Raw genomic sequence first — 16,600 nt, 5'->3', positions numbered from 1 at the left:
TAGTTGGTGTAAAATTAACAAATGTTTCGGTTTGAGATTATGCCAAGCAGATACGCAGCTATGGAGTCAAGTTACTAATCACACAAATTTATGCTAAAATAATTATTTCTTCAATAATGAGATATTTTATTTAGCGCCAAACTGAGATTAAGAATCGGGATTTCCGGCATGTTTTTTTATGATGAGGAAAAAAATCTAAAGCATACACCTTCCCTTCAAAAAAGCCGTAAAAAATTGGTTGGTGGTGGCTTTGAGGTCCAGATTTTAGATCATTCCAGATATTGAATGTCCGGATCTGGGACTTTGTACTGTATATATATATATATATACATCTTTCAAAATATAACTTACCAGTATGGATTCACTCTTTTAAAATAATTCTACTTTAATTTAACTTAGGAGATAATATAATCAATTAATCAATATTGTTTAGGAAATAAATTATATATATATATATATATAGTAAAAAATGTATATTTTCACTTTTTAAGTATTCACTGTGATAAGTATTCTTATCTTGTCACATGAACAGGCCTCTGTGGAAAGGGGCTTCTCTGTAAATAAAGCAATCGAAATTGAAAATTTAAGTGACTCATCATACATTTTTCAATGCACAGTATTTGATTACATAAAATTTTCTGGAGGTGTTCTTAATATCAAAATTAATAAAGAAATGAGATCAGCAGCAGCTTCTGCAAGAAGTGGAGTTCATTATTTAGAAGTTCAGTATTTAGAAGAACAAAAATCTTTAACTAAATCTGAAAATTCAAAGAGTAAAAGAAATTTTATTGAGGAAGAAATTGATTATATGAAGCAGAAGAAAAATTTTTTTCAAAGGGGCATTAAAGATATTAATGAAGAAGTAGATGCTTTAGGAGATGAAGTTGAGACCAGCAGGAACATTGATTTGTTTATCAAAGCAAATGAACGTAGAAGAATAGTTAAAGAAAAGGAAATAGACATAAATAAATTGGATGTTAAAATAGCTGAAAAGATTTCAGATTTAAAAAAAGCACAAATGTTTTGTATCTTTTATTGTACAGTTTATTATTCTAGTATCTTTCAAAATACCAAGGAAATAAATTGTATGTTTACAAATCAGTTATTTTAATGTGCAAAATATTCTTACATTGTGTTTATAATAGTAGTTGACTGTGTTTAAGTAAATATCAAATAAGTTAAATAATAATCATGTAAATCTCTAAAATAGTGACTGTTATTCGTGTAAATTACACTTATACATGTTTTTCAAGGAATTTTTTCTTTGATGGTCCTTAAAAGTCCTTAATTTTCATGTAAGAAAATGTGTACGAACCCTGTATAATCTTCATACTTTAAACAGATCCTTGAACTGCCAGATGGGGGAGGGGAACTCTGTACATTTGCAAACAGGTGTTCAATTTCGTTGAGATGCTTTTTTTTTTAATTAATTAATTAATTTATTTTTTATGTTTTGCTTTTTAAATAGAGATGGAACGCAAGCAAACGAAAAGCACACATATATACATAACACATAAAATATAGGTCAGAAATCTTTCCTGTACATTATGAAACAAAGAATGCTAGTGTTTACATTAAGAGGAATCAAATTTTTGGTATGCTTCCCAACAACAGTTCTTGGTGAACTGTTAAAGAACTTCCCTTCTGTTTTCGCCAGAGTACTGATCATTAGCTCAGTAAAGTGAATTGTTCTTCGAATTGGCTCTAGAGCAGATCATCCATCTTTTCATACAATCTGAACATTTTCAGCTTAAATATTCCTCAAACTAAATTTGCGTTCTGGCAGGGAAACGGAAGAGAGAAGTGACAGTAAAGATCTAAATCATAAAATAAACTGGTTATGTAAAATTACAGTAAACTTACAAGGATATAAATTACAAAAAATATAAAACATAACCTAAAGAGCAGATATAGATCACTTGCTTCTTAATTGTGATTAAAAATAGTTTTTCTTAGAGGTGGGCCCGTCAATAGCTCAGTTAAACACATATTTAAATAAATAAATCACTTTACACAAGAACTCAAAAAGGGTCTGTATGTGAAAATTTATTAATTACTAAAAAATTCGCATCATTAATTTACATCTCTCGGCGGCGTCTCGGAACATACTCAAAACTCAATAAAAGTAGCCACAGGATGGCACTATAAATAAACATCAGCATCATCTTTTTAGAAGACAAATATTATACATTTTTTCATAGATGGTGCCTCTGCCGTCAACATGCCACCTGGCCTTGAATGTTGCAAACATTCAATAATAAATTTAGAAAGACGAGCTATATCAAATACAATGATATAACACTAAATTGGTATATCAATTACAATTAAAATACTTCAAGATAATAACAATAATGATGATTATACAATAATACCTAAAACTTGATAATTAACTACGAATAAAAGTATTAAGTAACTGAAAGTTTTTCATTAACAAAAGGCAAAGGTACAATTTTTGTCATTGGCCTTTTATAGGTTCCACTTTTATCTTTAAGTGTCACAACTCGAATAATATTATCTTGACCTGTATGGGTTTTAATAATTCATGCTAAATGCCACTTTAAAAGAGAATAGTTATCCAAATCCTGTACTAAAACTAAATCTTCTTCCTTTATGTCTACCTTTCCTTTATACCATTTAGGTCTATTCAAAATTTTGTTAAGTACTCAGACGACCATTTTTTCCAAAAATTTTGATTTAGTTTCTGAACCATTTGCCATCTAGACAACTGATTTATAGGAATCTCTGTAAAATTAGGTTCAGGTATTGCAATTAAAGATGAGCCAATAAGAAGTTGAGCAAGTGTCAATGCTTCAACATCATTTGGATCATTTGAAATAGGGCAAAGAGAACGAGAATTAAGTACAGATTCAATTTGAAATATTAGTGTCAAAAATTCTTCATAAGTTAAAATTGTTTTTCCCACCACACATTTCAAGTGATATTTAAGGGATTTCACACTAGCTTTCCATAAACCTCCAAAGTGAGGAGTAGAGGGAGGATTACAATGCCAATTTATGCCTTCACTAGCTAAATAAATTTTGATTTCTTCCCCCACTTTTATCCTTAAATAAAGATTTTAGAGTCGCTATTAATCCTCTATAAGCACCTGCAAAATTTCCACCATTATCACTGAAAATATCTGAGATTTTACCTCGCCTGGCATTAAGTACTGCTATAAATGCTGCTCTTGTTAAATCACTTACAGTCTCAAAGCCTTCGTTATAAAACATGCAAAAATATATACTAACACTTTTCTTACCTGTGTACTTCTACCTACAAAATTTTTTATCACAAATGAACCACAAAAATCGAGTCATGTTCTCGCAAAAACTCTGGATATGGTCACTCTCGCAGCTGGTAAATCAGCCATCTGTTGCTGCACAGACCTGGAATTTACCTTTTTACAAATCATACAATTAAATAGAATTTTTCTAACTACATTTCTTGCAGAAACAATCCAAAATTTACTCCTTATAAGGAATTTTGTTGTTTCAGCACCTGCGTGAAAATGATTAATCACAGTTACAGGAAAATTATGTTCAGCCTGCCATCCACTCTGAGCTCTCCATCATGGTCTAGAAATGGACACAAATTCAATAGTTTACTACTATTAGGTAGGAGCATCCTCTTCTAAGCACTGGATTTCTGTCACAAATGAAGTTTTTTCGCTTAATTAGGGATATGAATTCTTTTATTAAACGGTTCTAAACTTTATGATTTTAAGATCAGTTTCTGTTGAAAATTTTTAATTCAGAGATCTGGGAATTTTTCGATGATTTTTTTTCACAGATGGCACCTCTAACATCAACAGTGGGGGTAAAGTATAATGAAAAATAATTTTAATTCGTGTCTTATTTTTGTAAAGAAGGCATATGGGAGTATTCAAAACACCAATATAAATTCAGTGCATTAGTATACTCATTACCTATGGCTGTCCTGAAAGCAGAAGCAGCCTTAGCTGTTGGGCTTTCTGACAATTCGAGGATATTCTTTAAAGTTCAAAAGAAATATAAAATTTAATAATAAATAATTACAGGAAATTGCTGATAAATTATAAAAAAGGACACCATATCGTACAAATGACATTAGCAAAAGACAAGTGAAGTATTTTATAATTTTTTAATGATTTCAATGAAAAAGGTGTGTGTTTGTATTATTTACTGTTTTTAGGTACTGTTAAACTGTATACTGTTTTTAGATGTCTCACAAAATTTAGATGATGATCCTGATGGTGACTCTGTACCACTGTATGAAATTCTTCATCATCCGACAGTAAGTACAGTAAATTACTGCGTATCTTGTTTGTTTCTGTTCTTTTTAAAAATATGTGATGACATATTTCACTCTTGATACTTAAAAAAATTCCTTCAAATTGAAACTGCTAAGTCCAAATTATTCTATTAGTGCTGTTAATTCTAATAGTTTGTATACATAATTCCATGCTGTTTGTTGAAGTCCTACGGGATAAGAATTTAAACAAGTTTGGTTATTTGACGGGGTTTGTAAGTTTTTTTTTAATGTTTTTATCAGTTTTGATAAATAATATTAAAATATGATGCCTTACACACTGGAGTATCCTTTAGTATGTTTAACTTTTTAAATCTATTTTAACTGACTGTAAACATTATTAGATAGCCCTTGCCCCTTAAATAGTCTGTTAAATTGGGATTTAATATCAAGCTTTAAAAATATTTTGTGATCTGTTTATGAGTTCATGCATTATATGTATGTGGATGAAATTGTGAAGAAAATATGTGATATAATTGCATGAAATATATGCCTATTTTGAATCAGAGGCTTGAGAAAGATTTGGAGCAAAAGTTAGGTAACATTAAAATATTGCTTAATTTAAAATGATAGATTCCCCCTTTCCAGTTATGACATGTCCGGTGACTTTTTTTTAAATCTCCCTTTATTTTAAAAAAATATTATGATCTTTTTTATCAATAAAATGCTTTAAGAGCTGCACTAAAAATAGGGAATTAAATTTTATGAGAGAAGGAGGAGTATAATTTTATTTAATGTTTTTTCCATCATTACTGTATTATTTATTTAACATGTAATAATGAAATATGTATTAGATATCTAGAGCTCTAATTTATTTGTCTAATAGGAGTTTAATATTCTAATTTAAATCTTTATGCATTAATATTATATATCTGTTATGAATTATATTGCAATCTGATTATTTCTGTTAAGTTATGTTTCAAGTAGAAAGAGTACTGAGCCATATTGTGGCAAACAAACTAATGATGCTGGCAGCAATATGTGATCCAAAGCATCACCAAATACGTAATATTATATTAAAAACTCCAGATATCTAATACCAATGATATTTTTCAATTCAGTGCCTAATTATTTTCAAATACTTTCAAGCTTTCACTGGTGGGGGAGAAACATGAATTCATAAAAGCATTTATGAATTCATGTTTCTACTAATATCTACCTAGAACCATGACATATGACTGTAGGGAACAAATTAGCTTCTGACCAACTGCAACTTTAGTTTGAAGTCATTAGAACATTATGTCCCTTTTCCTTTGGCATGTGACTTTAAATACTAAATTGCTCTTCATAACTGACCAATAAGCTCTGCATAAAGAAATGAAGATTAAATAAAGCGCTCTCACCCCTCTCCACAGTTTGCAAGGGGCTAGATATAAGTCATTATTAGTATTTCAAAAGCCCCAATTGATTTAAAATTGTTATTAAGAAGGGACAAATTAAAGCTAGAAAGAGAATTGATTTTACTCATAAATTAAAGCTGTTATGAAACATGTCGGATCAGACCATCTAAAAGAACAAGAAATGAATGGGTGATGCGTATACGCATTTTAAGCTGGAACGTTTTTCTTAAGGCCACTAGATGGTATCCTATGTCCATTACTTTTGAAATGAACACAGTTTTAACTTCTTGACCTTGAGTTTGATATATTCTGCTTGATTTTGGTATTTTACTCATCAATTACTTGCGAGGGTGGGGGAGGGAAGCGTAAACAGGGGTGAGCTCTTTAAATTGCTGCATGCTAATGAAAGCATTCGCGTGTCTGATTTATATCCAATTCCTTTTTTTATTCTATTTTTTCCTTTACTGTGTATGGTCTTTTAGGGTTAGTATGTGGAGTACTGCTAGGTTTTGCATTGCCCTTCAGATATATTTCCGTTTCTTTTCTTTTTATTTCGGAAAGCCTCGCCTCACCTCCAGTCTATTATGGCGGAAAGGAGCTATTTATCAGAGGAAGAATACTCTCGTATGGTCAATGAACCATATTAACGCAGATGAGAGTAATGATTCATTTTCTAAAGAGTTAGAAAGTGATACTTCTCCATGCTTCGAGATTTATCACAGTCTTCATTTTAAATTTTGTTACTTCTTACTGTAAATAGTCTTTATTGTGTTGTTTTATTAATTTAAAACTTTATTGATGGATTTTATCAATTAAAACTTTGGAATAATTTGAATAGCACTTCCGAAAATTATTTTACAAGATAAGCAATTTTTTAAGTATATTTTCATGTAAAATAAAGAAAAAAAAAGTTATTAAGTGCTAATTTTAATATATATAAGAGCTCAAGTAATAATCTAAAATAATACAAAAAATTACTATGCTAAAAGTGGATTTTTTTTAAAAATAAAATTAGGCTTAGCGATGCAAAACCTCCATCCTGTACGGTGACTGCCTTCGATTCCCTTCCGTCCAGCATGAGCGTCTTAAGCAAAGGTGCACCGTCGCGAAAAGGTTAAATTTGTACAGTTAATTATTTTAGTCTATAAACTTTCATTCATATAAGTTTATATAAAAATCTTTAAGTAATAAGGTATTAATAAGGCTAATGACAAGAAATCTCATGAGTGGATAAAGGTGATCATGCTACTCAGGGGTTAAAAGACATGTTTTTCCCCTCCCTCTTTTTTTCTTTTATCTTTGTGTTGTGTGTGTATTTTGATAGGAAAACTTCTTTAACTTTTCCTCCCATTTGTAGGTAATATCTGTAGATGAGATCGAATGAAAAATTTAAAATTCATGCATAAATAATTCTATTTAATATTCTTGCATAATAAATTCTATGAAGTATTTTTGAAAAAAAGTGTAAGAATTTCATACATACTTTCTTTCCCTGATATAGGATGAAGACTTAGAAAAGGTGATATCGGAAATTATTAAAGCTGATTTATGGTCTATTACAATGAATGGCTTGATTAAAAAGGTATATAAAATTATTTTTACAAATGTATAAATCATGCGATTTTATACTTCATAAACTTTGGTATTCAATTATTATTATAACTAAAAATACAAAAATAATTTTGTTATGTATGGGGGTTCAGAACTGTGCCTAGACTATTTTTTTGCTTGAGGCAAAGAAGTAAATGCATACCTCTTTATACAATCAGATTAACTTTTATCTGTACACATCTATATTCAATAAAAGTAACTACACAAAATCAACCATAACTATTATAATATTTGTAATAATATCTTGATGTGTTCAGAAAGTAATACATGTAATAATTTAGAATTTTAAATTTAACTAAAGTTGAATTTTCACATTTCACAAGAATATTTTCTGTAAGTTTTGTTCTAAAAAAAAAAAAAAAAAAAAAAAAATATTATCCATCTAGTATGTTTAATAAATATGCAAAACATTTGTATGGTGTCTCTTCATGAGTCATAATTTCTCAAGTTGATTTTTTCAGGAAACAGGTTGGGAGAGCATTAGAATTTCAAATCAAAACTTCCAAGATTTCACAGAACATAGAAATAACATTTATTAACGATAAACTTAATTATATAGTATATTACTTCCGCCTATAGCGGCCATGAAAACATAATCAAGCATCAAAAAAAGGGTATGACATGCATCATTCTTCAAGTTCAAGCGTCAAGTGGTAATATTTTTCATCGGCGCGCATCAGGAGTGCCACCTATCTACCGAAAAGACGGAACATACTCCGCCACGATGAACATTGGTTCATTACAACATTGTTATAAAGATCTTCAATTTTAGATTTAAACAAGTTTCCCAAACATTCAACAGTATATCATATAAAATAAAAATGCATAATGACAAATTTAAATTGAATAACAACATTAAATTTAGCACAAAATTTTACAAATAAAACATACTTACAATCTCTAGAAGGAAAACAAAATAATGAAACTACCAAATTACCATAATACACAATTGTGGTCCATTCTCTGAATCTGAAACATAATTGAATTAATAACAGTAAAGACACAAATTATGAATATGCAATTAATGTTTTTTAGAGTCTTATTCACTCAATGGTAAGCGGGAAAGTTTATGTATAGGACGCTTCATTTTGCTCAACAAAGTTTTAATTTCCCAACATGAACTTTTCCATCAGCACCAGGATATAGTTCAATTACTCCTCCAAGTCGCCACTTTAATGGAGGCAAATTTTCGTCCTTTATCAAGACTAAGTCATTGAGGGCTAAATTTGGTTTATCCCTCAACCATTTGGTATGCCCTTGTAATTATGAAAGATAATCTCTAGACCAACGTTTCCAAAAACTCTGGAAAATTTGCTGTGTCAATTTCCATCTTTCAGCACAGGTTAGCTTATTATTTGTAAGATCAGGTTCAGGAATTGCTGTTAATGTAGTCCCAATTAGGAAATGTCCAGGTGTTAAAGGATTAAAGTCTTCAGGGTCAGATGAGATGGAAACTATTGGCCTAGAATTCAAACACGCCTCGATTCGTGTAATTAAGGTGTGAAATTCTTCGTATGTCAGAACCTGGGTCCCAATAGTCCGCTTTAAGTGAATCTTCATTTGTTTCACTCCAGCCTCCCAAAGGCCTCCAAAGTTAGGGGCAGCAGGAGGATTGAAGATCCATTGAATATTTTCACCGCTCAGGTAGTTTTGAAATGCTTCCTCAGAGGAAATTGTAGCTATGTATCTTCTTAATTCTCGATCAGCCCCAACAAAGTTGGTTCCTCTATCTGAAAAGATTTTTTGGGGTTTTCCTCTGCGCGACACAAATCTTTTCAGAGATGCAAGGAATGCTTCAGTTGTTAAATCACTGACTACTTCTAGGTGAATGGCCTTTGTGGTGAAGCGTATGTAAAGGCAAACATAACATTTATATCTCGTTCCCCCTCTTCCTTTCCTAGCTTTAATTAAAAAGGGGCCTGCAAAATCTAGTCCTGTTTTCGAGAATGTTCTATCCGGCAATATGCGAGAAGCAGGTAGGTCGCCCATTATCTGAGTGGATGTGCTTGTTCGATTTTTAAAACATTTTATACATTTCCAAATTATTTTTCTTACAATTTCTCGGCCATTAACGATCCAATATTTCTCTCGCAAAGCAGATAATGTTAATGTGGCTCCTCCGTGAAGGTTCACTTCGTGAAAGTGTTTGACTATCAATTCAGTAACTTGGTGACTTTTGGAAAGAATGATTGGGTCTAATTTCTTTTCTAAATTCGGAATTTTGCATGATTTTAAAAATCAAATTACTTGCCTTATCCAATTCTTGAACTCTTAAAAAACCCTTGCGTTTTAAAGATGTAGGTTTAATATTGTGGCAGAATCTTAATCACCATGCAGTTACGCATTTCAGTTTTTTCCAGGATGAAAACCTGGAGGTCAATTCAAATTCAGCCTCTTGGCTAATAACAGAACATACAGTAGTTTGACGCTATTCTACCTGTACCTCTTCCACCATAGGCTCCATCAAAGGATCAAAAGATGATGAAGGTAAATTTTTCTCTTTTAACCACACTGGTCCATTGAACCAAAGTTTATTTCCCACTAGATCAGAAGCTCTTAATCCATGTGAAACTATATCAGCCGTATTTTCATTTCCCTTGCAGTATTTCCATTGCTAAGGTGATGCAACATCTTGTATTTCACGTACACGATTAGCAACAAAGGTTTTCCATTTATCAGCGGTACCCCTGATCCAGTGAAGAACAATTTTAGAGTCACTAAAACAAAATACATTATCTTCTTGGATATTAAATAATTTCCTTAAATATTTAACTATTCTTGCGGCAATAATGGCTCCCATAAGTTCTAAACGAGGCAAGGTTAATGTTTTAAGTGGGAATACACGGCTCTTTGAAAGAACAAAAGACATACAGCAAGAATCAGGATCACGAAAATATGCAACAGCTCCATATCCCTTGAGGCTGGAATCACAAAAGACAAAAAGCTCTATTTTATCGAAATTTACACATTCATCCTTTAATATGTATTTTCTAGGAATACACAAGTTAAGAATAACTTCAATTTCAAAGTACCAAGTTTTAAATTTTTCACTCAAATAGCTGGACAGAATTGTGTCTCAATCAATACCCAATTCCCATAACTCTTGTAATAAGAATTTTATTCTGATAACAAAAGGTGCAATGAAGCCAACTGGGTCATAAATTTTTGCCACAATCTGTAATACCTTTCGCTTCGTAATGTGTTTCCAGTCAACTGGTTGTAAAAGTTCTTGTACATCTAATTTCAATGTGTCCTCATCCAAATCCCAAATTATTCCCAGCACCTTTAATGCTTTCTTATCCAAATTATCTTCCTTATTAATTAAACCAATATCTTGCCAATGATTTTTTAAACATACGGAATTTGATTCAAAGTTCATACCAGCGTCTTGAAGAATTTTAACTGCATCAGTTGATAATGAGAAAACTTCTTCAACGGAGTCTGCTCCATGGATAAGGTCATCAACATATAAGGACATACTTAACATGTCAACAGCTTTGCTATATTTCTTTTCATAACCCTTAATATGATGTTTGATAGTGGCGGACAAAATAACGGACTTGTTGTCATTCCAAACGGCACTCGGCACATTCAGAAAACCTTAAAGCCTAAACTATTGTCACTATCGTTGTAAGAATGATCAAACCACAAGAAACTTAAAAAATTTCTATCTTCACTATCAATTTGAATTTGGTTAAAAGCCTTGTCTATGTCTGCACAAAATGCAACTTTATGTACCTGAAATTTTAAAATTATATCCAACAGGTTAGGATTTAAATTAGGGCCTGATATCAAACATTTATTTAACGATTTAGCTCCTTCAGATTTAGAGGAGGCATCATTAACTATTCTTATTCTTGTTGTTACTTTTCCTTTACGTATAACAGGCAATGAGGCATATAATAACAGTTAGGTTCATTTTCAACAAACTTACATTGTTCAACAATCCCCCTTTCAACTTGTTCTCTAATTATATTATCATATTCGTTATATAGGAAATCATTTCCCTTTAATTTATGCTTTAGTCCTAGAAATCGTTGTTTAGCAATGAAAAAATTATTAGCAAGTTGTGATTTATTGTCCTTCCAAAAGAGTTTTGTTTCGTACCTGCCGTTATTAAATTTTAAACTGTCGTTAAAATGCTTAATAGTATCCAAATCAGTTTCCGAAAATGTTTTGTTTTCATTTTCAATTCCTATCGAATCCCATTTTCAAAATGACTGCAAATCAAATGTGTTTCCTTCAACGGCAGATAAAAACAACGCATTAATTCGAGTATTATTATTTTTTACTTTACCCATCACTGTGTAACCAAATATCGTCGGTACTATAATCAAACCATCATTTATCACTGAATTACTTCCTGTTTGTATATACCAGAAATGCTCCGCGCCAAGCAGATTATTTATGTTCTCATTAACGGGACTTGTATCCGAAAGTTCCAAACCCTTTTTAGTCATAAATTCTTTAATGTTTTGACATGTTGATGGTGCCTGGAATTCTATTGATGATATTAATTCTATCCCAATAGCTTCTACAACAAAGCAGTGATCATCGTTTTTATTTTATATTTTTAGACTATATACATCAAATTCTTGCAAGTTACCACGCTGATTTCCAAACGAATAAATTGTTAGAGATTCTTTTCTAATGACTTGCAATTTTAAATCGTGCACTAACTTGTGGGTGATGAAGTTTCATTCACTACCTGAATCAATTAATAATCTTATGATTATTGATTTATTTTTGCTTTGAGCAATAACAGAACATATCTGTAAAAGCACACTATTTTCAGGTTTTAGAGTGTTACAGTTGGAAGTAGATACTAAAGTTTTATTTTGCGTATCTGCGGATTAAACATCTTCAATCTCTTTCGATTTCAAACGGCAGAAAAGTTTATTATGATTTTTCTCTTTACAATTTTCGCATGGTTCTTTTTTGACCAATACTTCAATGACAAATGTGATTTTAGAAAGCAACTGTAACAGCGACCTTCCCGTTTTAATTTGTTTCGTTTTTGTTCGTCGGAAAATTTCAAACATCCGGCAGATGTATGTTCGTCTGATTTGCAGAATATGCAAAACATTTTTACCGATGTGTTAAAAGCAGAAGCTTGTCATTTGACTTTATAATTTTTGAACCCTTGTTTAGGATTAGCCTTTGTGTATTTATTACCTTTTGAGCTGTTAATCAAAATACTTGCTTCTCGGCATTCAGTTTCGATTTTAATTCACTTAATTCTATATTTTGGTTAGTTGTTCTTTTTCTATGGAATTCAAGAGCTAAATCTTCAGGTAACAATTTAAGAATTATTGGGTTCAATAACTGTCTGTATGAACCGCTAGTAACATCTAAACTACTTAAATTTCTAACGCAGATTTGTAACTGATCATAGAGCTTTCTTAACTCAAAACTGTTTGAGGAACTTTTAACTGGTTCTAACTGTAACAACATCTGCATGAATTTTGATATAATAACATCTTTACGACCAAACCTCTCTTCTAAACTCTTAATGCATAGTTCATAATTTTCTTCAGATAAAGCATAACCAGAAACACAATTATATGCTGAACCAGATAATAAACTTTTCAAATATGTAAACTTATCTATTTTAGATAAACTTGGATTAGAATGAATAGCATTATCATACGAATTAAAGAATTCGAGCCATTTACTGGGATCACCAGCAAATTTTTCAATATTTAATTTAGGTAACTTTACTGAAGCACTACTTGTAACAACATTATTACCATTCAGCGTACTACTAATACCATTACTAGTTGTAATTATACTTCTTTCAACAACTTCAATCTTCTTTACTTTACTAACAATCTTAGCTTTAAACGTTATAATTTTTTCATCATACTCTTCACATACAAGTAATTCGTTATCATATTCTTTTTCATCAATTATGAGAGCATCGATCTTTGAGTCAAGACTTTTGATTTTCTCATGGTATTCAATTAACAATTCATATGATGAATTTAGATCTTCTAGATGTTCTTTACTTAATTCTTCCGATAATAATTTCTCAAGTTTATTTAGAAGTGTAGTAACTTTACTACGTACAATAGGACGTTTCTTTTTCTCTTTTGCTAAATCATTCATTATGTTTCGTTTTCAAAGATTGATACCAAGAACAAATAAATCAAAATTCTTACCTTTCAAACGGTAATTCCCCTTTTCCCGGGTTTCATGAGTCATAATTTCTCAAGTTGATTTCGTTTTCAGGAAACAGGTTGGGAGAGCATTAGAATTTCAAATCAAAACTTCAAGATTTCACAGAACATAGAAATAACATTTATTAACGATAAACTTAATGATATAGTATATTACTTCCGCCTATAGCGGCCATGAAAACATAATCAAGCGTCAAAAAAAGGGTATGACATGCGTCATTCTTCAAGTTCAAGCGTCAAGTGAAATATTTTTCATCGGCGCGCATCAAGAGCGCCACCTATCTACCGAAAAGATGGAACAACGTTCAAGGACTATTTTTCTAAGAAGGAATCCTTCATGGAAGACTTATGGAAACTGGCTTGTACTTATGTTACACATGGGGGAAACCATGAAATCTTTCAAATAACCAACCCATTTATCAGGATTCATATTAAATCAATTTTTACATTCTGGAATTTTTGTGCACAAGTAGCAACCTTTTTATTGCTTTAAATGTGCTACTTCAAAATAAGGCTTCTCAATACAATTTAGAACTGAAAATTAATGATCGTAATTTATTTTTTAAATGCAGTTCTAAAATTTTGAAATTAATTTGGCACCCCTCTTAGATGTTCACCTGAGATTGCATTACTCTTATCTGACTTTGACAACTCTTCTGAGCCTTTCATTGTGCTAATTTTCTTTGCAATTGTAAAAGATAAAACATGCAGTTTTTATGTATATAAAATGTGTAATTTATCATATATCCTTCTAATTGCATGTTTGTGTTTAGATTGCTTTTAATCGTTATTATTTTTGGGTCTGTCCATGTTGAAGAATTTGTTTTTCTTACAAATTTAAGGAGCCCCCTATTTTGCTTTATGCCATTTTTACTTGAGAAAATTTCTATAGGAACGTTATGTTTTTCCATAGCAGAAGAGAATTGCTTTTATTTTGCAAAATATCAACCTGAAAGAGGTTTTACTTACTTTTTGCTATATTATTTTGCATTAAATTTTTGTTTATTTACTTTTACAAAATTTAATTATAATAGCATTATTTAAAAGGAACTGTATTTCTACTTGTCTGGAATGTGAGTTTTTCATCATTTTCTGATTTGTATTTATACTTTTTTTTTTAAATGTATATGAGAATTATTATTTTTTTTTAAATATTCAGTATATATCTTCTAATAACAGAGAAAAGAAACTGTATAATTACATCTTGTATTTCTTGTTGTTTTTCAAATTTATTGTTTGTTTTTGCATTAAATTCACTTATACATGACAAACTGACTAAATACGAACTTCAGATTTCACTTTTAGTCAGAGAGCAGATAAAACTGTTAATTGTAATGCAAGCTTTCTATACTCATATCAATGGATTAAATATACTTTAAAATCATACTGTTCTCCTATGTTAATTTTTGAGGACCTCTCTCTCATCTTTGATAATCTTCATGCTTTTGTAGTTTAAATAGCTTTTCACTTACAGACTTGATTATCAGATTGTTAGTAATATGGATGTTCTTTAGTGAAGGTACTTTTAATTGTTAGTTTAAAAGAGGGAACAAGTGCCAAAAATTTTAGAAGTGGATATTTTATTCTTATAAAAATCCTTTGAGAGGACTTTAAAATTTATGTAAGCTCTGCTATAGCAGAGTAATATGTCTCTGCTATGACTGTTATTAATTTGATAAACAGGCATGTCAGTAGGTGGCATATCTTCAGACCGATTTTGATGGTAAATTTAAGTGAAGAGAACTGTTGTGTGAGTTTTTATATCTTTATTGTGATCAAATAATTAAATGATAAAGCAACTATCTGTGTATATATGAATTATGGTTAACTGTAAAATAAAATTTGGAGCATGTTGCAAAGTTTAAAACGTTTCATTTTTTGCACATTTAGATTTAAAACTGATATCAGTAATCAGTACTTAAATTGGTTTATCTGTTTTACAGTTTTACTGTATAAAGTGCCATTTATTAATATCTATATAAAGACAATTAATCAAAATTTACAAACAGTTCTTTTTTCAATTTAATTAGCAATATATAATAAATAAATGAAATATTTTTCATGAAAAATATGACTTATTTGGCATCCAGTTGGGGAAAGGAGACAGTTTTCTTAAGACTATTAAATATCTTAAGCATACTAGGCACACAATTATAGATTAAAAAATTATACTACTGTCAAATGTGGCAATTTTATAGGTTGTAGTGATGTAAGAATTATCACACATGTGATTGAATATTTTTGTATATTCTGTAAGTATAAATAATAATAAAATTTGAATACATTTAAGTGGAAATTATTCCATGAAAGATTTACTGCGCCACCTCCCCTCAAAAAATATTTTATAATTGAAATGCTTTTAGGATTTTGAATATTTGTTTCAATAATTTTATTATTAAATATTTTTTCAGGTGTTTCAACAGTATTCTACATTAAACCTTAAATATAAAACAGAATTCATCAAATCAAAAGCCAGACAGGTAAGTGGTGATTCTTCAGTTTGCTTTTTCTTCATTTGTAAAATATATGGTTTGTCTGTTGCTGTCATTTCTGATTTAGTAGTTTTACTCAATGCTAACTATGTTCTCACAAAATTAATTCTTCAATATATAATTTTCCTTTACTGGTAATTTGTGGCAAATCTTAAAGCACATGTGTTCGTATAAGCTTGAATGAATATTCTTTTAACTAAGTACAATATAATAAATAGTTGTGTTTCTGCCATAAGTAAAAAAAAAAAGAAAAATATTTTAAAGTAATTGCTTCGATTGAGAATCTAAATTTGCAAAACATTTAATGTAACTTGCAATTACATCTAATCACTTTCGCTTTAGAATTCAAACTGATTCAAAACAAATAAGACACTCGTAGATTAAGCTTCTTACCTGTCAGATAAGATCTGTGCAATCAAAGATATTCAATCCGATTTTATTTACGGCTCACGCAAATACATGACGACAAAAATGCACTTATAAATCAATTATTTATATTGTTTTAGAACTTCACAAAAATTTCATCGTTGTACATGCTTCGCGGTTTTCATGGCAATAGAATTTTAACTCAAAAGGAAGTCAGACGCACAGCACCGTCTGGTTCCTGTAATTATAGTTTCTTCACACTGCCCCCCCTGGGAATGATCAGGGGTTCATTCATAATTCACATTAATACCGTTTTAAACAAAAT

General features: G+C 30.5%; 1 protein-coding gene across 3 annotated transcripts in view; it reads left to right on the top strand.

Moving 5' to 3' along the window:
* Positions 1-16,600, top strand: part of LOC118201090 (uncharacterized) — a 221,599-nt gene that overhangs the window by 191,200 nt on the left and 13,799 nt on the right. For 2 of the 3 annotated variants that reach the window (XM_085822950.1, XM_085822947.1), the window contains exons 24-26: positions 4,199-4,272; positions 7,129-7,209; positions 15,829-15,897. In XM_085822950.1, the coding sequence (XP_085679076.1) occupies positions 4,199-4,272; positions 7,129-7,209; positions 15,829-15,897 (224 nt within the window). Of the gene's footprint in view, positions 1-4,198; positions 4,273-7,128; positions 7,212-15,828; positions 15,898-16,600 lie in introns of those variants that run through there. The other variant, XR_015042854.1, reaches the window with a different exon arrangement.

This window comes from Stegodyphus dumicola, chromosome 1 (genome assembly GCF_044657685.1).
Source record: "Stegodyphus dumicola isolate Sdum_Otavi_A_Nest chromosome 1, ASM4465768v1".
Classification (NCBI taxonomy): Eukaryota; Metazoa; Arthropoda; class Arachnida; order Araneae; family Eresidae; genus Stegodyphus; species Stegodyphus dumicola.
Note: the sequence above shows the minus strand (reverse complement) of the source record. Positions and strands in the feature narration are given on the sequence as shown.